Source organism: Hyla sarda, chromosome 6, assembly GCF_029499605.1.
Source record: "Hyla sarda isolate aHylSar1 chromosome 6, aHylSar1.hap1, whole genome shotgun sequence".
NCBI classification, from domain to species: domain Eukaryota; kingdom Metazoa; phylum Chordata; class Amphibia; order Anura; family Hylidae; genus Hyla; species Hyla sarda.
In genome coordinates this window covers 246965319-246988364 of record NC_079194.1, presented here as the reverse complement: position 1 = coordinate 246988364, position 23046 = coordinate 246965319, and the positions used below count along the sequence as shown (strand labels likewise).

General features: G+C 42.1%; 1 protein-coding gene across 1 annotated transcript in view; it reads right to left on the bottom strand.

The window, feature by feature from the left end:
- The window catches only part of LOC130277496 (mucin-2-like), a 307722-nt gene that overhangs the window by 7912 nt on the left and 276764 nt on the right, over positions 1-23046 (bottom strand). The window contains exons 35-36 of the mRNA XM_056528171.1: positions 6253-6351; positions 3977-4033 (exon numbers count right to left, since the gene is read on the bottom strand). Of these exons, the coding sequence (XP_056384146.1) occupies positions 3977-4033; positions 6253-6351 (156 nt within the window). The remainder of the gene's footprint in view (positions 1-3976; positions 4034-6252; positions 6352-23046) is intronic.

Here is a 23046-nt window from a genome sequence, read left to right as displayed (position 1 = left end):
GACAGCTCTGAGCTGTCGGGAAATTACTGAAAATTGAGTGAACTGAGTGAATCCTACCCCCATCATCGAACAGGGTCTGTTCCATGTTGGAGGTAGTAGTACAGGGGCTAAGTTATTAAGCAGGGGAGCGGGCGGCATGGTCCGCTCCCCAGCAATGTATTTTACTTTCATTTTCAAATTCCCCGCTGGGATCCTTGAATGGCCCGTACTGAGGAGCCATTCAGGGATCCCTGCGAGCTGCGGTGGGGAAAGATAAATAGAATCGCTGGGGGTTTTGTATATGTCCCCACAGCTTCTATATATCTTGCCCCCTGCTTCGCCATATGTCTTGTCCCCCGCCGCAGCGCATGTGTACATACATATATATATACCCCGCACAGCGCTATTATATACCCCCCGCAGAGCATGTGTACATATATATATATCCCCCCTGCATAGCGCTATTATATACCCCCCCACAGCGCATGTGTACACATATATATATATCCCTCCCGCATAGCGCTATTATGCCCTTAAGGACCAGGCACGTATGAGTACGTCCATGCACCCTGGGTCTTAAGGACCAGGCACGTACTCATACGTCCTGGCGAATTTCGCATCCCGCCACGCGCAACAGGACGCCTGCTGAAATCGTTCAGCAGGCGTCCGAGGAAAATGCTGAGGGGCGATCGCAGAAAATCTCATGTCAATTCAAACATGCGATTTTCTGCTATTTCGGGCTGATTGGGTCTCTGGTGACCCGATCACCCGGAAAATAGTGATTATCTGACCTGTCAGTGACAGCCCAGATCATCTTGCAGGGTAGGAGTGAGGTTGCAGTGATGCGATCTCCTATTATCCCCTGCCATTGGTCAGAACTGATTCTGACCACTGGCAGAGCAGGACAGTGGGTTGCCATGGTAACCCCCCTGTTCTGCCCACCCCTGGATGTCAAGGGAAACATGGGGAGAAGATGGAGGTCGGTACCTGGAGGAGAAGATACCTGGGAACAGCTGATCGTCGCTGGAGACTGCTGGATCCTGGCTCAGGTAGGGAAGTGACGTGGGGGGGGGGGAATGAAAGTGAAAGTAAAGTGATCTTTACTGTGGCAACCACTAGGAAGGCCAAACTGCAACTCCCAGCATGTTGGGACAGCCTTTGGCTGTCTGGGCATGTTGGGAGTTGTAGTTTTGCAACATTTGGAGGGTCACAGTTTGGGAACCACTGTTACAGTGGTGCCCAAACTGTAGCCCTCCAGATATTGCCAAACTACAACTCTCAGCATGCCTAGACTGCCCAGGCATACTGGGAGTTGTAGTTCTGTAACATCTGTCCCTTTAGATTTTGCAATTTTCATGACATTTTTGAAAATTGCTGCTCTACTTTGAAGCCCTCAAAATTTTTCAAAAAGTAAAAATATGTCCATTTTATGATGCCAACATAAAATAGACATATTGTGTTTGTGAATAAAAATTTCATTTTTTTGGAATATCCATTTTCCTTACAAGCAGAGAGCTTCAAAGTTAGAAAAATGCAAAATTTTCAAAATGTTCATGAAATTTTGGGATTTTTCACCAAAAAAGGATGCAAGTAACGACGAAAATTTACAACCAAAATAAAGTAGAATATGTCACGAAAAAACATTCTCAGAATCAGAATATTCGGTAAAAGTGTTTTAGAGATATTAGTTATTAAAATGACAGTGGTCAGATGTGCAAAAAACGCTCTGGTCCTACAGTAAAAATTGGCCTGGTCCTTAAGGGGTTATATACCCCCCGCAGTGCATGTAGATATATATTATATATGCCCCAGATAGTGCCTCTATATACGTATGCCTCTGTGCTATCAATGACTAATGCAGTGGTCTCCTCCAACTTACGGACCTCCAGATGTTGCAAAACTACAACTCCCAGCACGCACGGACAGCCATTGGCTGTCCGGGCATTCTGGGAGTTGTAGTTTTGCATCATCTGGAGGTCCGCAGGTTGGAGACCACTGGCTAATGCTTGTCAGTGATAGCGCTTCAGAGGCATACATATATAGAAGCGAAGTGGGGAGCAGACATATAGCGTTATCTGGTCCCCACTTCGCTTCTATACACAGTCCTCCTCAGTACAAACACCACAGCTGCCCCATCGCCTCCCCCATCCCCGGTGTTATAATTACCTGTTCCCGGCCCAGGTCCGCGATCATTCTGGCTTCGGCGCTGTTGCTGTGCGCTGTCATTGTGCGCCCTGATGAGTGACGTCCCCAACGCACGTCGTGACGTCACCGTCAGTGCGCACAGTGGCAGCGCACAGCGACAGCGCTGAAGCCAGAATAATTGCGGACCCCGGGAGCAGGTAATTATAACACCGGGGATGGGAGAGGCGATGGGGCAGCTGTGGTGTTTGCTGAGGATTGTGTATAGAAGCGAAGTGGGGACCAGATAACGCTATAACTTTTGGGGGCTTCCGTTTCTACACAGTACATATTTCGGTAAAAATCATTCTGTAGGTCCATATGATTAAAATGATACCCTACTTATATAGGTTTGATTTTGTCGGACTTCTGGAAAAAATCATAACTATATGCAGGAAAATTTATGCGTTTAAAATTCTCATCTTCTGACCCCTATAACTTTTTTATTTTTCCGCGTATGGGGTGGTATGAGGGCTCATTTTTTGCGCCGTGATCTGACGTATTTAGCAGTACCATTTTTGCATTGATAGGACTTATTGATCACACTATTTTGCACTATTTTGGACTTTGAAATTTCTTTGCGTGCACGCCATTGACCGTGCGGTTTAATTAGCAATATATTTTTACAATTCGGACATTTTCACACGCGGTGATACCACATATGTTTATTTTTATTTACACAGTTTTTTTTTATGGGGTGATTCAAACTTTTATTAGGGAATAGGGACCTAAAACACTGCACACACTGATCTTTTACATTGATCAGTGGTTTCTCATAGGAAACCAGTGATCGATGATTCTGCCGCTTGACTGCTCATGCTTGGATCTCAGGCACTGAGCAGTCATTCGGCGATTGGACAGCATGGAGGCAGGTAGGGACCCTCCGGCTGTCGTGTAAGCTGTTTGGGATGCCGCGATTTCACCGTGGCGATCCTGAACAGCTCTCTGAGCTAACCGGCATGGTTTTACTTTCACTTTAGACGCGGCGTTCAACTTTGAATGCTGCGTCTAAAGGGTTAATAGTGCGCGGCAACGCGATCAGTGCTGCACGCTATTAGCCACAGGTCCGACCCGCCACAGCCACAGGTCTGACGCTATGACACGTCGTGGCCCTGCGTTATAGTACGGGAGTGGACTGATGACGTACCGGGACGTCATGGGTCCTTAAGAGGTTCAAGGGGTACTCCGCTGCTCAGAGTTTGCAATAACCTGTTCCGAACGCTGGAGCCGGTGCCGGGAGCTAGTGATGTCATACCCCGTTCCCTCAATGCAAGTCTATGGGAGGGTTTGTGACGGAACAGTTTATTCTGTAGGTCCATACCATTACACGGATACCCAATTTGTATCCTTATAGTTGTGATTTTGGGAGCTACAGTAAATAATCAGATGAAAAAAGTCAGTAATATGAACTGATCATACCGTTGTAGCACCTTGCCATTAATAATATTTAATTCTCTTTATTATTACTTCTGTCCCAACTGGACTAGTCATGCAGCTAATAATATATGTTGGCCATTTTTGGCCTTTTAGTTGATTTAATCATGTGAGGGCTAATTTTTTTTATAGATCAAGTTGTATTTTTTATAGTAATACCATATGTGTATGTTTTGAAGCATGTTCACGTGGGAACAATCCACAAGCAGATTATGTTGTTACCAACTGTTTGCAGAATTTCAATTTAGCGGAATCATTTTGTGTGAGCGTACCCTTATAATGTTTTATCAGTGTTGCCAGGTGTAAAAAATTATTTTCTTGTTATTAATCATGTATTTGTGCCTTATTTGGTGCATAAAACTCTCATCTATTATTCACTTACTTGTAGTTGAAATCCTGGCCTCTGTTCTAGTAGTTGCAGTACTTGCTGTTCTAGGGGCTGCAATTAAACAATTTAGACTCATTTTTTAAAATTTGACTTTAAAAAAATTACAAATAAGTACAAAAGTTGAATCTTTACTTGTAACAGACTCTGAATACACCAATATCTGTTTTCTACATTCCACTTACTTGTAATTGACATTCTGGCCACAGTTTTAGAAGTAGTAGTTGTTGTACAGGGTGGGCCAGTTATATGGATACACCTTAATAAAATGGGAATGGTTGGTGATATTAACTTCCTGTTTGTGGGACATTAGTATATGTGAGGGGGGAAACTTTTTAAGATGGGTGGTGACCATGACGGCCATTTTGAAATTGGCCATTTTTAATCCAACTTTTGTTTTTTCAATAGGAAGAGGGTCATGTGACACATCTACCTTATTGGGAATTTCACAAGAAAAACAATAATGTGCTTGGTTTTAACGTAACTTAACATTATTCTTAATTATTATATTGGTTTCAACAAACACCATTTACATGTGTCTGTTTGGGACATAGCAGCACACTAAAAAGCATTTGGATCCCATGAGCATTAGCCTTCTCAAGCGGCTATACATTTTTTGGGGTAAATCAATCTTGAGTTATACCTACCTGCTTGTAAGAAAACTAACGTACAAATGCAGACTATCCCCCAAAACTATGTTTGGTACAGGAAATGTTGGACAGGGTAGAGGTCAGAAGACTCCATGCCATGTCCTCTGGCAGTAAGAATGTGTCCGTATTAGCACCAAAGCAGGAATCAAAAACAGAAATCAGGTGCTTGGTGGTATTAGTAGCAGCCGTGTCAGCCGTCCCAGGTTCACCCTACCTGCATGAGGCTATTCGGACTACATGTGTATGAATGAGGGGGCAGAGGATTCTGAAAATATTACGGTAAACCACCTGTCAGTGAATTCCTCCACGTCTAAAGTTACATGGTGCAAAGCAACTATCCATCCAATACTCTGTGTTTCCTCATCTCTGTCTTTGCCTCCCACCCCATGCTACGCAGAAGGATAGCACTAGCCACTAGCCACATTTTGAACAGCTGGAGAAGTTTGTGCAATCTTCTTCGCTTAACAGACTAAAAAGCTCTTGCTACACCCAAAAAGGGATCATTTTTGGAATGCCTAGAAAAATCTCTGTGTACATCTCTGTTTGCATTTTAACACTGGCAAGCATCTAACGCCAACCAGGGATAATTTGTGCCGCTTTATTTTACTGTGAATAAGCCTAAAAAAATGCTAGCGCATTAATGAAGCTTTGGTTACCACATGTCACCATAACTGAGCCTTAAAATCCCTTTAAAACTAATTGAATACATTCCTAGCAGTGTTAGACAGGACTTTAGAGCAGGCAGTGTTAGAAATGTGTTTAAGGTGTTTATTTAATTGCTGGTTCGCGTTGAACTGAGCCGAATCAAACCAACAATTTTGAAAACGTTCGGCAAAACTGGCAAGTCGAAGTTTTCAAAAATTGGCTCATCCCTAACAGGTACACTTTAAAGCTTGTTGTTATGAACACTTTTCTTATCTACAATACCCAATCTAGACTGTAGTAATTTTCATTCCAATATATAGATTGGCCCTATGGCCAGTACCAGAGGGAATTTGTGTAAATTAGGATCTGTAAAATGTCTCTCTTACAAATACACCTGCAAACAAGTGCATTAATACATGAAAGTAAGGCTGACTGGTTAGACTGGGCAATATCTTTGCAGTTTAAAAATGATCATTACTTGCATGGTTTGAATCACCAGCCTTAGATCTAGACCTAGCAATGTCAACATCGAATGGGGATGATTGGTTAAACCTCTTCTTACTAACTAGCACATACACTTGAATCTGTAGATGTAGAATAACATAAAATGTGGTCATATTTAAACTACTTTCGAAAAATGTTGTATAATCTTACATGTATTTGAAACTAATGTGATGGTGGGAGTTTTTACAGTAGTGGATTAAAGCTACAAATGAATAATATTCAGATTAAAGGAAGTTAGCTATACAAACAGATTTTACAACTTTAGCATGTGATCATTAACAATATATATTTTTGTTAGTGATAAGCCCGGGGGAATCATCAGATATTTTGTTCCACCCAGGCTAGTGTTATATCTAGGATGTATAGATATAGTTGTAAGCATTCATAAAGGTGATATTTCAAATATTTAGCACATCATAACTCCAGAGCCAGATATTATAAGCTATTTTCACATATTATATTTTCACAACTTACCACACGTAATGTTGACACAGCAGCCATTTATTGAGAAGATAGGCTCTAAACCATCAGGGCATGAACTTATTGGTTCCTGGCATAAACTTATATTGCACACTAGGAAGAAAAAAATATCAATTTAGTAAACTGAAATTCCTAATTTCTGCTACAATAGGTAACAAAAGTTTGAGCCACATAAAATAGTAGACAGTAGTAGTACAGCAAGGGCATCCCGGCTTATCAGCCAGTGATAATGGCTTATAAGCCTGGATTCCCTTGCTGTACTAGAAGTGAGTTTTTTATTTTATTTTATTGTTTAGGTTTCAAGGTGCTTTTATGGAAGGGAGCGGTTGAAGAATGGAATAGAGACCTGAAGCAAGTTAATATCTAGTGGAGGGGTCTATCTGGTTTGAATAAAACCTTGAAACATTGAAACATTCCAAGGAGACCACATATTCAAATATTTATTGTACAATTCTCAGCCCAATTCACAAGGTCGTTAAACAAAGATATCTGATTCATTTTGCATTGCCGCTTAGAGGTGTGGTAAGCTGCTTTTACTAAAGAGGACCTAACACTTTGGCAACCAGGTGTACTATTAAATTAGATTTAGAGGTAACATAAAACTGTGTGCATTTACTCAGGGTGATAATATCCATGGATAAGTACTGAAATAATCTTAATTCTTTCAGTACTTATCAGCTGCTGTATGTTCCAGAAGAAGTTGAGTTGCTCTTTTCAGTCTGACCACAGTGCTTTCTGTTGACACCTCTCTCCATATCAGGAACTGTCCAGAGTAGGAGAAAATTTTCATAGCAAACCTCTCCTGCTCCAGAGGAGATAGGGCTAGTAAAGGTGCCATGTCTTTACACAGTACCAACATACCTTTCGGTATGGGGGATAGCAATGCTGCAGAAAAGGATGTAGGGATCGGCATTCACAAATCCTTTTGTCAAAATTCCCTCCATAGGTCTGCTTCTCCATAGAGGGGAGGGGAGTAGATTTACTAGAGCTTAAGTACATCAGCCATCTATTGAGTTGCACTGCTTTATATCCATTTGCAGGGTGCAGAAAATTTGGGAGATTAAATATGTTTTCCATAGGAGGCTGTCATACTCCTGCAGGAGCTCAGATATAGAAGTTAGTAGAGGGGAGTGATTTAATTTATATAAATTCCCTACTGGGATTATCACAATAACAAGTAGTTAAGGAGCCAACCCAGAAGGCTGCAATTTTAGATCTGGCATTCACAAATGGGCATTTGGGACTATATGGGACTATTACTGTAGGTGAAAGCTTGGGATCTAGTGATCACCAGGCAGTGTGGTTTCATTTAAGAACAGTCACTGAGTAACACCACACAAAAACAAAAGTTTCAGACTTTAAAAAAACTGACTTTCCTACAAGGTTAATTAGTGGTAAATGAGTCCATATCGGACTGGAACGGTTTAAATGGATTTCAAGAGAAATGAGAGTACTTAAAGGGGTATTCCGGGCAAAAACATTTTATCCCCTATCCAAAGGATAGGGGATAAGATGTCTGATCGCGGGGGATTCGCCGCTGGGACCCCCTGCGATCTCCCTGCAGCACCCACATTCTATGCGGGGCCTGTGTCTCCAGTTTCGGAAATCTCTGGGTTTCCGGGACTGGGGACGTGACGTCACGCCACGCCCCCTCCATTCATGTCTATGGGAGGAGGTGTGACGGCCATCACGCCCCCTCCCATAGCCATGTCCCCAGTCCCGTAAACCCGGAGGTTTCCGAAACTGGAGACGCAGCCCCCGCATAGAATCAGACATCTTATTCCCTATCCTTTGCATAGGGGATAAAATGTTTTTGCCCAGAATACCCCTTTAAGTTGCATCATTAAAGTGCACCTGTCATTAGCAAAAACTTTTTATATAATGTAGAAAATAATATTATAAGTATATTTGTAATATAAATGGGTTACAAAATGTGTATATATTTGTCCCTGCAGCTATTGCCTGTGTTTCTCTGTGATGAGACCAAATACAGGAAGTGTTTGCAGACAAGCAGGGCTCTGTGCACTGAGGACAAGCAGGGCTCTGTACACTGAGGACAAGCAGGGCTCTGTACACTGAGGACAAGCAGGGCTTTGTGCACTGAGGACAAGCAGGGCTCTGTACACTGAGGACAAGCAGGGCTCTGTACACTGAGGACAAGCAGGGCTTTGTGCAGTGAGGACAAGCAGGGCTCTGTACACTGAGGACAAGAAGGGTCTCTGTGCAGTGAGGACAAGCAGGGCTCTGTGCACTGAGAAAAAGCAGGGCTCTGTACACTGAGGACAAGAAGGGCTCTGTACACTCAGGACAAGCAGGTATCTGTACACTGAGGACAAGCAGGGCTCTGTACACTGAGGACAAGCAGAGCTCTGTGCACTGAGGACAAGCATGGCTCTGTACACTGAGGATAAGCAGGGCTATGTGCACTCAGGACAAGCAGGGCTCTGTACACTGAGAACAAGCAGGGCTGTGTACACTCAGGACAAGCAGGGATCTGTACACAGAGGACAAGCAGGGCTCTGTACACTGATTACAAGCAGGGCCATGTGCACTGAGGACAAGAAGGACTTTATACACTTAGGACAAACAGGGCTCTGAGCACTGAGGATAAGCAGGGCTATGTGCACTCAGGACAAGCAGGGCTCTGTACACTGAGGACAAGCAGGGCTCTGTGCACTGAGGACAAGCAGGGCTGCGTATACTCAGGACAAGCAGGGATCTGTGCAGTGGGGACAAGCAGGACTGTGAACACTCAGGACAAGCAGCGCTTTGTGCTGTGAGGCTCTGTGACACACCCTTGGCTCACACAGCAGGATAATTGACAAGCCAGGAGCCTGCACAGAGCCCTGCTTGTCCTACCCTCACTCCCTGTATTTGGTCTCCTCACAGAGACACACAGGCAATAGCTGCAGGGACAGCATTTTTTAAAGCACAAGCAAAAGCTTCTAAAGCACAAGAAAAAGAGAAAATAGCTTAGTCATTGAAAAAAGGGATATTTTTTTTTTCAGATATATGAATAAAAAAGCTATTTCAAACCAGGAATAATTAAATTAAAAATAAAAGAAGGAAATTATGTAGATGATAAGGGACCAGCTAATTACCTAATAATTCTGTTCAGTTTTTACATACATCAATAGTGAGGATATTAACTCCTTAAGGATGCAGGGCATACATTTTTTTTTTTTTTTAAACTGGTGCCAGAAAGTTAAGCAGATTTGTAAATTACTTCTATTAAAAAATCTTAATCCTTTCAGTACTTAATAGCTGCTGAATACTACAGAGGAAATTCTTTTCTTTTTGGAACACAGTGTTCTCTGCTGACATCATGAGCACAGTGCTCTCTGCTGACATCTCTGTCCATTTTAGAAACTTTCCAGAGCAGCATATGTTTGCTATGGTGATTTTCTCCTACTCTGGGCAGTTCTTAAAATGGACAGAGATGTCAGCAGAGAGCACTGTGCTCATGATGTCAGCAGAGAGCTCTGTGTTCCAAAAAGATAAGAATTTCCTCTATAGTATTCAGCAGCTAATAAGTACTGGAAGGATTAAGATTTTTTAATAGAAGTAATTTACAAATCTGTTTAACTTTCTGGCACCAGTTGATAAACAAAAATTAAAGTTTTCCGCTGGAGTACCCCTTTAACCCCTTAAGGACTCAGCCCATTTTGGCCTTAAGGACTCAGACAATTTAATTTTTACGTTTTCATTTTTTCCTCCTCGCCTTCTAAAAATCATAACTCTTTTATATTTTCATCCACAGACTAGTATGAGGGCTTGTTTTTTGCGCGACCAGTTGTCCTTTGTAATGACATCACTCATTATATCATAAAATGTATGGCGCAACCAAAAAACACTATTTTTGTGGGGAAATTAAAACGAAAAACGCAATTTTGCTAATTTTGGAAGGTTTTGTTTTCACGCCGTACAATTTCTGGTAAAAATGACATGTGTTCTTTATTCTGAGGGTCAATACGATTAAAATGATACCCATTATTATATACTTTTATATTATTGTTGCGCTTAAAAAAAATCACAAACTTTTTAACCAAATTAGTACGTTTATAATCCCTTTATTTTGATGACCTATAACTTTTTTATTTTTCCGTATAAGCGGCGGTATGGGGGCTCATTTTTTGCGCCATGATCTGTACTTTTTTTTGATACCACATTTGTATATAAAAAACTTTTAATACATTTTTTATAATTTTTTTTTTAATAAAATGTATTAAAAAAGTAGGAATTTTGGACTTTTTTAATTTTTTTTCGTTCACGCCGTTCACCGTACGGGATAATTAACATTTTATTTTAATAGTTCGGACATTTACGCACGTGGCGATACCAAATATGTCTATAAAAAATGTTTTTTACGCTTTTTGGCGGTAAAATAGGAAAAAACGGACGTTTTACTTTTTTATTGGGGGAGGGGATTTTTCACTTTTTTTTTACTTTTACTTTTACATTTTTTTACATTTTTTTTTACACTTGAATAGTCCCCATAGGGGACTATTCATAGCAATACCATGATTGCTAATACTGATCTGTTCTATGTATAGGACATAGAACAGATCAGTATTATCGGTCATCTCCTGCTCTGGTCTGCTCGATCACAGACCAGAGCAGGAGACGCCGGGAGCCGCACGGAGGAAGGAGAGGGGACCTCCGTGCGGCGTTATGAATGATCGGATCCCCGCAGCAGCGCTGCGGGCGATCCGATCGTTCATTTTAATCGCGAACTGCCGCAGATGCCGGGATCTGTATTGATCCCGGCACCTGAGGGGTTAATGGCGGACGCCCGCGAGATCGCGGGCGTCGGCCATTGCCGGCGGGTCCCTGGCTGCGATCAGCAGCCGGGATCAGCCGCGCATGACACGGGCATCGCTCCGATGCCCGCGGTTATGCTTAGGACGTAAATGTACGTCCTGGTGCGTTAAGTACCACCTCACCAGGACGTACATTTACGTCCTGCGTCCTTAAGGGGTTAAGCTGTGATTCGTTGCTGTGGGAAAAAACAGACAATTGGGGGTTGATAAATATGGGGCAATATGTCAGTGAACAGGGTAAAAACTAATTGTTAAGGATCAATATATTTATATACATATATACATATATATGCTATTGCTAATCAAATGCTGCCCTTATCCAATATATCAGCTTATGCAAGTAACTGAAGATGGTGCCCGCGGTCAGAACTGTGCCTGGCGCAAGAATAAAGCTGAAGAAAGAGGAACAAGCTTGAAGTAAACAAGTTGAAGAAAAAGAAGAAGTTAATATCGATGCCAAGGAAAATATTAGGAAAGAATGCACATGATTATGATTAAACAGATGCTTATGCCTTATTTGAACATATATACCTAATTAACCTATCAAAATATAACACAATGGCCCTCATTTACTTAGAAAATCGGGTTGTAAGTCTATCTTGCTTTCTTACCCGACTGCTTTTTTCCCCTGGTGTTTATTATTATGTCGCATCTTGTTTGTCGCATGTGCGATTTGTTGGTTTTGGTTTCCAACTCCTCTGAGCTGTCGGAAAAAAATCCACAACAATTCAACAAATTCGGGTTGGAAACCTTTATAAATACGTGGGAAAGCTCAGAAATGTCGGGTTACGCCCCTTTTTCGGGTTTGGGAGAATCCACATCGGGTCCGTCGGGAAAAAATGTCGTATCGTGTCGCAGACTGGCGCACCATGCCCGCGACATGGCGCAGACAAAGATGCGACAAAAAAACCCGACAAAAGAAGTCGGGTTTAGAATAGTAAATGAGGGCCAATGATTTTTATGTGATAAACAACCCTCTCTTTTGATAACCCTATATAACAGTTGTCTTCCCTAATAAAGTAAGTCAGTGTGCGCTCCCAACTCTGCTGAGAAAGGAGTTTGTACCAAACTTTTGTCTGGTGTTTGTTCCTTGTGTCGACACTCAGCACATACTAATTTGGACAGCGGCAGTCACTAACATTCGAGGCCTACCCAGAGCCAACCTGCGAGGAACCACTCCTTAACAAAATCACCCCCACAAATTAGCAAAATTGCACTTTGTTCCATTTTCAAGTGTGTTGTTACAAAGAGCAATTGTTCCTGCTCAAAGCAAGCCCTCATATGGCTCTGTAGAGGGAAAAATAAAAAAGAAACAAAGAGGTTTCTGAGACAAGAGACGCAGCCCTGCATAGAATGCGGGGGCTGCACGGAGATCGCGGGGGGGTCCCAGCGGCGGGCCCCCCGCGATCAGACATCCTATCTCCTATCCTTTGGATAGGGGATAAGATGTATTTGGCCAGAATACCCCTGTAAGAGCAATTGTTCCTGCTAAAAACAAGCCCTCATATGGCGCTGTAGAGGGAAAAATAAAAAAGAAACAAAGAGGTTTCCGAGACTGGAGACGCAGCCCTGCATGGAATGCGGGGCTGCATGGAGATCACAGGGGTCCCAGCGGCAGGCCCCCCGCGATCAAACATCTTATCCCTAACCTTTGGATAGGGGATAAGATGTATTTGGCCGGAATACCCCTGTAAGTGTTCAAGTCATTACCCAGACCCCTACTAAACAAAACTTTAGGCATGTCTGTGCGACAAATGAAACATTTTATTAATCCCTTTAGTGACCATGGAAATCTCACATTTAGCATCTTTTATTTTTTCCTCCTTTCCTCAACTTTTTTATTTTTCCCTCTACAGAGCCATATGAGGGCTTGTTTTTTGCAGGAACAATTGCTCTTTGTAACAACACCCTTCATTTTACCACAAAGTATTAAAAAAAAAAAAAGTTGAGGTGAAATTGAAAATAAGTGCAATTTTGCTAATTTGTGGGGATGGTTTATCCAAAAGATTAGTAGAGATAATTCTTTCAACTGTGGAATTGATGTGGTGGAAACTCTGCCACTAAAATTCTGTAGCATGGTTTGTGCAGCAGAATCCCATTGACAGCAATGGTACTCTGCAGAATCATAATTTCTGAGGGTAATTTCTAAGCGAAATCACACTCGGAAATTCCTCAGTATGAACCTAGCCTTATGTACCTTATGGAAAAATTTTTTGTCCCCCTAGGAAACTTTTCTGTGCAATTACTTGATTGCTTGTACAGTTAACTGCAATATATCTATATTTTAGTGAACTGTCATGTCAGAAATCTACTAATACTTCCTGCCTATAGCAGTCTGTCATACTATATTTGACATGGCAGCCACAGTGTCTTCATAAGGCTTCTGGCTGCTTTGACAATTAAGCCTGCAACAGACGGTATACCCCAACACATTTCTTATGTATATTTGTGCTGGTGTTGCTATTAACCATGGCATCTATTGTCAGAAGGCTGAGAATTATCACAGATCCTACCAATTGCATTGGTGTCCATTGTCATATACAATTGATTTCTACTGCTGATGGTGCAGGCTTACTTTTTGTATTTGCACTATCCCTGCACCATACGTTTACTGAGCTGTGTAGGAAGTACATCCAGCTTGCACTGTAACTCTATTATGCATTGATGCATGTGCAGTGCATTTACTTTTTCTCCTGCTTTCACCTAGAAATGGTACTTTAAGCACATTAAGCATCTGTCACGGGGTTTGGCTGTCGACAGACACAAATTTTTTTATTTTATTTTTTTGCTTGAAACAAAGAAATTGTCCCCTCTTTATTTTTCTTCCATGATGCATTTTTTTCTCAAAATAGGGTGCATTGTTTTTCATTACAAATTGTGCTTTTTTCAGCATGTAATTTCTATTAAAGAACTGGAGGGAAAAAACATGTGTACATGTATGTGGGCATTTTGTTAAAAAGGACTTTGGGGAGGAAAAACATAAAAAAACAAGTTTTATATTTCTATATTAACTCCAAGGTAACATCTGGCCACATAATTTTTGGCCTCACAAAAAACATGCAGCGAATATGTTTTTTTTTGTGGGTATTTTTTAACAACCATGCGTTTCTAGCCCTCAGGTTATGTTCACACTGCAGCGGAATCCAGTGGATGATCATGTTTATTCATTCTTTGGGTAGAATTCTGCCAGACTGCATTGCTATATTTGAGATGGCGCACCCCAGCACGGTCCTACGCGAACAATTTCTGCAGCGCCAACTGCAAGCAGACATTCATCCGGCCAAACTTACACAGCTGAATGTCTGCAGTGTGAACGAGTCCCTAAAGGACTTCAGACTTTAATAGCATTGTCCTGTTTATCAACCCCTATGTGACTCATGACAGATCTAGTCCCTCATGGTGCTGCTAAGGGTGTATGAAACAGGCTCCTAACTTAAACCTGCTCCATGCCTGGCATCCCCTAGCTGATTTCAGTAGCTGAGGGCTGTTGTTATTAACCCCTTAAAGGGGTACTCCCCTGGAAAACATATATATATATATTTTTTTTTTAATCAGCTGGTGCCAGAAAGTTAAACAGATTTGTAAATTGCTTCTATTTAAAAACTTAACCCTTGCAGTACTTATCAGCTGCTGCATGCTCCACAGTTCTTTTCTTTTTGAATTTCCTTTCTGTCTGACCACAGTGCTCTGTGTTGACACCTCTGTCCATTTTAGGAACGGTCCAGGAAAGAGGTGTCACGTAATCATCCGACCAATAGCAGCTGTCAGAGGAGGGGTTAATGTCCCCTTCTCTCAGCTCTGCTAGCCCACCGAAGTCAGTCAGTAAGAGAGAAGGAGCCAGGGACCCCTCCCCCCCCTCTCTGACAGGATCTGTGCCCCTCAGGGCTGAAGAAGTGGTCTGCTGCCACTTTCAGTGCAGGATGAGTTTTCTGTAAAGGGACAGGTAGGAATGTAAAAAAGAAAGTTTAAAAAAAGTTTTTTTTTAAATCCCCCCTCGACCCCCTAATAGGTCCTCAAGGATCCGCCGCACATTTTGCAGCGTTTGTTTGTTTTTTGGGCCGAAGGTTTTTTTTTTCTATAACGGTATTTGATATTTTATCACACACCGTTATATGAAGTTAACACCAAGCATACACATACACACTTCCCGCCACCGTAGGAAAAATAAGGTGATGGCCCGCCGGCCATTTTCGACGGAGGAGGTATATGCTTTACTTGCATCCGGCTCCAAATCTGCCAGTGAAGACGAGAAAGATCCTAATTTCCTGTGTACTTCCTCATCCTCCTCATCATCATCTAGCACTGATGTTGAGTCCCCCCAGAAGACGGCGGAGACACCGCCAGGCGAGGCCACACCCCCCCATAATAGTGACCCAGTGGCCAACACTAGTACAAGCAGCCATGCCGCTCGTTATAGGACGAGCCAGAGTACTGGAGCCCCCTTCTGGAACCTGTCTGGAGAACTGTTGGGCGTACAAGTTTGTTTGCTCGCCCATATGATTGACAGTCGTCACTGAAATAATAACTAAAATAGTCTATTTCAGTGTATCCAGCTGTGTCAATCCAGATTCCTGAGTCGCAGACAAGCGTACCGGAGCCCCCTTCCGGTGAACCTGTCTGGGGACCCCCAGAGGGATCTCAGCCACGGATTCCTGAGTTTGTTGGCGACTCAGGTATCCGGATTGACACAGCCGGATACACAGAAATAGACTATTTTAGTTATTTCAATGATGACTTTGTCAATCATATGGTGGAGTAAACGAACTTGTACGCCTAACAGTTCATTGCCCACCACCCTGATTCGTTTTTGGCTAGGCCCAATGGATGGTACGCCATCAATGCAGCCGAAATGAGGATATTTTGGGGCCTCCTGCTGCAAATGGGCCTAGTCAAAAAGCCAAGTGTTGGGCAGTACTGCAGTGGGGACATCCTCTACCAGACCCCACTCTACAGCATGGCCATGGCGAAAGGACACTCGGAAATGCCTGCATTGCGCTGATAATGCAGCATGTCCCCCCCCCCCCCCCCCGAAGTGATCCTGCCTACGACTTTACAAAATGAGGGCGGTCATAGATCATTTCGGGGCCACAATTTGAGAGGCCTACATACCCCTCAGGGAGCTCTCTGTAGATGAGTTTCTTATCAGTTTTATGGGAAGACTCTTCTTCTGCCAGTTTATTCTCTCAAAGCGGACGCGGTACCTGCGGTATGGCGGAGAGTACCTCCGAGTGCACTTGCAAGTTTAGAGTAATATGAGGGACAGGATTTCTGTATTGAACCCCCAGAATGTCCCCCCCACTCTAAGTCTTAGCAGGAAACTCATTTGGGAACTTGTGCACTCATTGCTGGATAAGGGTTACCACCTTTACGTGGATAACTTTTATACCAGCATCCCTCTGTTCACATCCCTTGCCGCCAGATCCACGTTCACTTGTGGAACCGCGTGGAATAACCAAAGAGGCCTCCCTCTAAATTTTGTTCAGACACCTATGCCCAAGGGTGAGTCCCGTGCCCTTACCTATGTAAACCTGTTGCTGGTATAAGGATAAAAGGGATGTCCTTATGCTGTCCACAATTCATGGTAACAGCAGCTCACCTGTCCCTGTGCGAGGTACCACAATAACGGTCCTCAAGTCTGATTGTCTTCTGGACTACAATTGGTATATGGGGGGGTTGATCTCTCTGATGAAGTCCTCAAGCCATACATCGCCATGCGGAAAATACGGGTATGGTGCAAAAAAGTTGTGGTCTACAACATGGTACAGGTTGCCATGAACAACTCTTTTGTATTGACCCAGTACGCTGGCAACACAGGGACATTCCTCCAGTTCCAAAAATATGTCCCAAGGGCCCTGATCTTTGGCGACCCGGAAGGAGCAGGCCGGAGTTCCCAAGGAACTGGAAATATAGGTGCCAGGATTGTCCCAGGCCAGTACTTTCCAGGTGAGGTCCCCCACACTGGAAAGAAGGGACGATCCCAGAAAAAAATGCAGAGTGTGTAACAGGAGGGGGATTCGGAAGGATATCACCACTCAATGTGACACTTGCCCCGATTATCCGGGCCTCTGCATTAAAAACTGCTTCAGGGAGTATCACACTTCCATGCAGTACTAAATTTTCCCTTTTCATTTCAATTTCCCAAAATTTTACCCCAATGTACCAAGTCTCTAGAGTACAAACTCTTTCAGGGTCCCTGAGTCACTAGCATCTGGGTCTTTTTTATGTTGCCTCAAATGCGCAGCGCTCCCTTTTTACCTGAGCGGTGTGCTCATTTGAGGCAACAGGTTAGGAACAGCCACACACATCACATTCCCAGAATGATGATTCAGAGCATAGGGTTTGGGGCGGGCATATTTTTTACTTTTGGCTATGCTCTGGGTAATCATTCTGGGAACATAATTGGCATATCAGTAGTAAAATTGTAAGTTTCATCCCCCCCCCCCCCCCCCCATAGTACACTTCATCCATTCCTGGAAAATAAATTTAGGGAACATCTGTCCATTACAGATGTCCAGTTCCCCCCTTTACACCTTCCCCAGGGGGTGTACTGTGTGGAATGGAGTCACACGTGGGTTTTCCTTTTTTTAGTTTCTGCTGAATGTATGCAAACGTCAACTACTGATTTGCCATAGGCCTCAAATGCAAACATAGCTCTATGACTCTTTAGCCCAGTAGTGTGCCTGCACAGCATGTTGCGTCCACATATGGAGTATGGGGTATTTCCATACTCAGAAGCAATGGGGTTACACAATTTAGGGGGCATTTTCTCCTATTTCCCCTTGTGTAAATAAAAAATTTGGGGTAAAATCGGCATTTAAAAAATAAAAAAAAAACATATTTTGTCATTTTAAAGCCCAATGTTCCAAACAACTGTGAGGTGCAAATACTCACTGTACCCCTTGTTACGTTCCTAGAAGGGTGTAGTTTCAAAAATGATGCCACCTGATGGGGGGTCCCACCGTTCTGGCTCCATGGTAGCTCTGTAAATGCTCAAGGCCCCTGAAAAAATTCTCCAAAAGCTGAATGGCGCTCCTGCTCGAGACCTGGTGTGCACCCGCAGAGCAGTTTACGTCAAATATGAGGTATGTCCTTACTCCGAAGAAAAATGTATTTACAAATTCACGGTGACATTTTCTCCTATTACCACTTGTGAAAATGAAAAATTTGGGGTAACCCCAGGATTTTAGTGTAAAAAATAAAATTTTCACATCCCACTTTAATGAACATTTATCAAACACATGTGGGGTGTTAAGGCTCACTGTATTGCTTGTTACATTCCTTGAGGGGTGTAGTTTCCAAATTAGTATGCTATGTATGTATTAGTTGTTTTTTTTTTTGCTGTCCTGGCACCATAGGGGCTTCCTAAATGCGACATGCCCCCCAAAAACCATTTTAGCAAAATGTGCTTTCCAAAAGCCAAATGTAACTCCCATTTCTAATATGAAGGCCCTTGAAATCCACTTCATAACTGAACTGGTCACTGAAAAATTCCGATTTTGAAATTGTGTGAAAAATTTGAAAATTGCTGCTGAACTTTGAAGCCCTCTGATGTCTTCCAAAAGTAAAAACATATCAACTTTATGATGCAGACATAAAGTAGACATATTGTATATGTGAATAAATATATCATTTATTTGGTATGTCTATTTTCCTTAAAAGCAGAGAGCTTCAAAGTGAAAAAATGTTTTCTAATAATTCATGAAATTTTGGAATTTTTCACCAAGAAATGATGCAAGTATCGACAAAAATTTACCACTATGTTAAAGTAGAATTTGTCACGAAAAAACAGTCTTGAAATCAAATTCATCCAAAAGCATCCAAGAGTTAATAATGCTTAAAGTGACAGTGGTCAGATGTGCAAAAAAATGCTCTGGTCCTTAACCCCTTAAGGACGCAGGACGTAAATGTACGTCCTGGTGAGGTGGTACTTAACGCACCAGAACATACATTTACGTCCTAAGCATAACCGCGGGCATCGGAGCGATGCCCGTGTCATGCGCGGCTGATCCCGGCTGCTGATCGCAGCCAGGGACCCGCCGGCAATGGCCGACGCCCGCGATCTCGCGGGCGTCCGCCATTAACCCCTCAGGTGCCGGGATCAATACAGATCCCGGCATCTGCGGCAGTTCGCGATTTAAATGAACGATCGGATCGCCCGCAGCGCTGCTGCGGGGATCCGATCATTCATAACGCCGCACGGAGGTCCCTCTCCTTCCTCCGTGCGGCTCCCAGCGTCTCCTGCTCTGGTCTGTGATCGAGCAGACCAGAGCAGGAGATGACCGATAATACTGATCTGTTCTATGTCCTATACATAGAACAGATCAGTATTAGCAATCATGGTATTGCTATGAATAGTCCCCTATGGGGACTATTCAAGTGTAAAAAAAATGTAAAAAAATTTAAAAGTAAAAGTAAAAAAAAAGTGAAAAATCCTCTCCCCCAATAAAAAAGTAAAACGTCCGTTTTTTCCTATTTTACCCCCAAAAAGCGTAAAAAACATTTTTTATAGACATATTTGGTATTGCCCCGTGCGTAAATGTCCGAACTATTAAAATAAAATGTTAATGATCCCGTACGGTGAACGGCGTGAACGAAAAAAAAAAAAAAAGTCCAAAATTCCTACTTTTTTTTAATACATTTTATTAAAAAAAAAATTATAAAAAATGTATTAAAAGTTTTTTATATGCAAATGTGGTATCAAAAAAAAGTACAGATCATGGCACAAAAAATGAGCCCCCATACCGCCACTTATACGGAAAAATAAAAAAGTTAGAGGTCATCAAAATAAAGGGATTATAAACGTACTAATTTGGTTAAAAAGTTTGTGATTTTTTTTAAGCGCAACAATAATATAAAAGTACGTAATAATGGGTATCATTTTAATCGTATTGACCCTCAGAATAAAGAACACATGTCATTTTTACCATAAATTGTACGGCGTGAAAACAAAATCTTCCAAAATTAGCAAAATTGCGTTTTTCGTTTTAATTTCCCCACAAAAATAGTGTTTTTTGGTTGCGCCATACATTTTATGATATAATGAGTGATGTCATTACAAAGGACAACTGGTCACGCAAAAAACAAGCCCCATACTAGTCTGTGGATGAAAATATAAAAGAGTTATGATTTTTAGAAGGCGAGGAGGAAAAAATGAAAACGTAAAAATTAAATTGTCTGAGTCCTTAAGGCCAAAATGGGCTGAGTCCTTAAGGGGTTAAGGTGAAAATGGGCTTGGTCCTTAAGGGGTTAAGGACACAAGCTTTTTTCATCTTTGCATTTTCGATTTTCCCACCTCACCTTCTAAAAATCAAAACCCATATGAGGGCTTGCTTTTTTGCACCCCCAATTGTACTTTGTAATTTCTGGGGCAAAATTGAAAAACAAAACAATACCCTGCATTTTGTAATTTTTGGGGGCTTTCGAATCTTTGCAGAGCAATTTTCTGTAAAAATAACACCTTGGGCCTCATTTAATAACTAATGTGAAATGTTGTTTCAGACTAGTAGAATTCCTTTCTATTTACTATAGGGATCACAGATTTACAAGTCAGGAACATTTTCTGGCCAGTTTTTTCTAGGTGGAAATTTCCAGCCATTTATTCACAGGATTTTCTGTGAATTCAATAGTAAATAGGTCGGGCTGTTAAACCACGCCCTTTTTGTACAGACCACTCCCCCTTTTGTGACAGACCATGCCCCTTTTTCAAATTTTCCCAATGCAATGTCGTGTTAGTTGGATTTTCCTGGTGCACACGGTCTCAGACATTTCTCAGACACTGTGCACCAAAATAACGTGAAAAAAAATAACAGACAAAAACTAGTGGGTTTTAGCTTAGTAAATGAGAGCCCTTATCTTTATTCTTTAGGTCCATACTGTTGTAACAATACCAAAATTATACAGGTTTTATTTTGTTTTATTTTTTGCATGTTTAAAAATGTCCTCTTCTGACCCTTATAACTTTTTTATTTTTCTGTATATGTGTAAGGGCTTATTTTTTGTGCTGTGATCTGTAGGTTTTATTGGTACCATTTTAGTTTTAATGGGACTTAAACACTTTTTGTAACATTTTTTTAGGGAATACAAAGTGACCAAAAATATGTAATCCCTGGACTTTTACGTATACATGTTTCTTTACGTACACGCCATTGACCGCGCGGTTGAATTAACATTATATTTTTATAGTTTGGACATTTACACACGCGGCGATACCACATACTTAAACTTAAACATTTACTTAAACATTTATTAGGGAAGGGGTTAAATGACATTTATTAGCAGTTTTTTTCACTTATTTTTTTTACACAATTTTTTAGTCCATAGGGCACTATTACATGCAATCATTAAATTGCATACACTGTTCAATGTTATGCTATAGCATAGCATTGATCAGTGTTATCGGTACTCCATTGCTCCAGCCTGCTAAAGCTGACAGGAGCCTTGAAGAGCCGATCAGACTACATGAAGGCAGGTAAGGGCCCTCCAGCCATCCTCTCAACCGATCTTGACATTGTAATTTCCCCCTGATGATCCTGATCAGCTCTGCTGAGCTTCCAGGCATCGGCCAGATCGCTGGTGTCCGGCATTTGCCACGGGCCAAGGCGCCCCATCCCATAGACTTGCATCGAGGGGTGTAGCCATGACGAGCAGGATGTGGCCATGACGCCACTAGCCTCCTGCGCTGCTCTGACGCTCTAAACAAATGCTGGGTGCAGCAGGGAGACCACGTGGGCTTTTGTATAAGGGATAAGATGTCTAGGGGCGGAGTACCCTTTTAACAGGTTAATAGTTGGGACATTTCCGTGTTAAGCAATACCACATATGTTGGTTTGTTTTAATTTACTTTATTTTATTTAATATCTATGGGAATAGGGGGTGAATTAAACTTTCATTGGGGGAGACTTATTCACAGTAATAAAAAATGTTGTATCAATTGGGGACTATTACATGCATTATTACGATTGCCATAGGCATAGCATTGGTCAGTGTTATCTGCACTTCATTCATACAGGATGCTGAGGCTGCCTGTATTCCTGCAGTACCGATCGGATAACCAGGAGGCAGGTAGAGACCCTTCGGCCATCATCAAGCTCAATGGGACCCAGTGATTACCCCTGTTGGTCTTGATCAACCCCCTGAATTCACCGGCACCAGAATTTTGGCCCTTTAGATCCCGGGATCAGCTTTGATCGTGAGATCTAAAGGGTTAATGCCTGGCATAGGCATGATCACCGCTACCCGGCATTAGAGGTGAGTCCTAGCTGCATATAGCAGTTATATCTTACTGTATCTGAAGCGAGCACAGCTCTTGCACTCGCTTCCAAGACGGTTAGCGTGAAATGATGTCAACAAATGTTGTTGTGCGTTAACATATACCTGTTCATGACATAATTATCTGTCATGGAGAGGAAAGAGTTAAAATGTTATTACTTCAGAAGACTTAAAGGTAGGAAAACAATGTAATAGGGCAGCAGGAAACGCTAGCAGAATGCTTGGATGTATAGGGAGAGGTATAACTAGTGGAAAAGAGAAGTGCTCATTCCGCTGTACAGAACACTGGTGAGGCCTCACTTGGAGTATTGTACACAGCACTGGAGGCCGTATCTCCAGAAGGATATAGATACTCTAGAGAAAGTTCAGAGAAGATACTAAACTAATGCATGGATTGCCGGATAAAACTTACCAGGAAAGGTTAAAGACCTTAACATGTATAGCTTGGAAGAAAAAAGAGACAGAGGGGATATAAAAGAGACTTTTAAATACATAAAGGGAATCAACATGGTAAAGAAGGAGAGCATATTTAAAATAAGAAAATACAGTGAAGGAGTTTAAACATGCATGGGATAAGCATAAGGCTACCCTTCATATAAAATAGGACCAGGGGCTATTGATAGAATTCAGATTATTGGGCAGACAAGAAAGGCAAAATGGTTCTTATCTGCTGACACATTCTATGTTTCTACGTTACCCA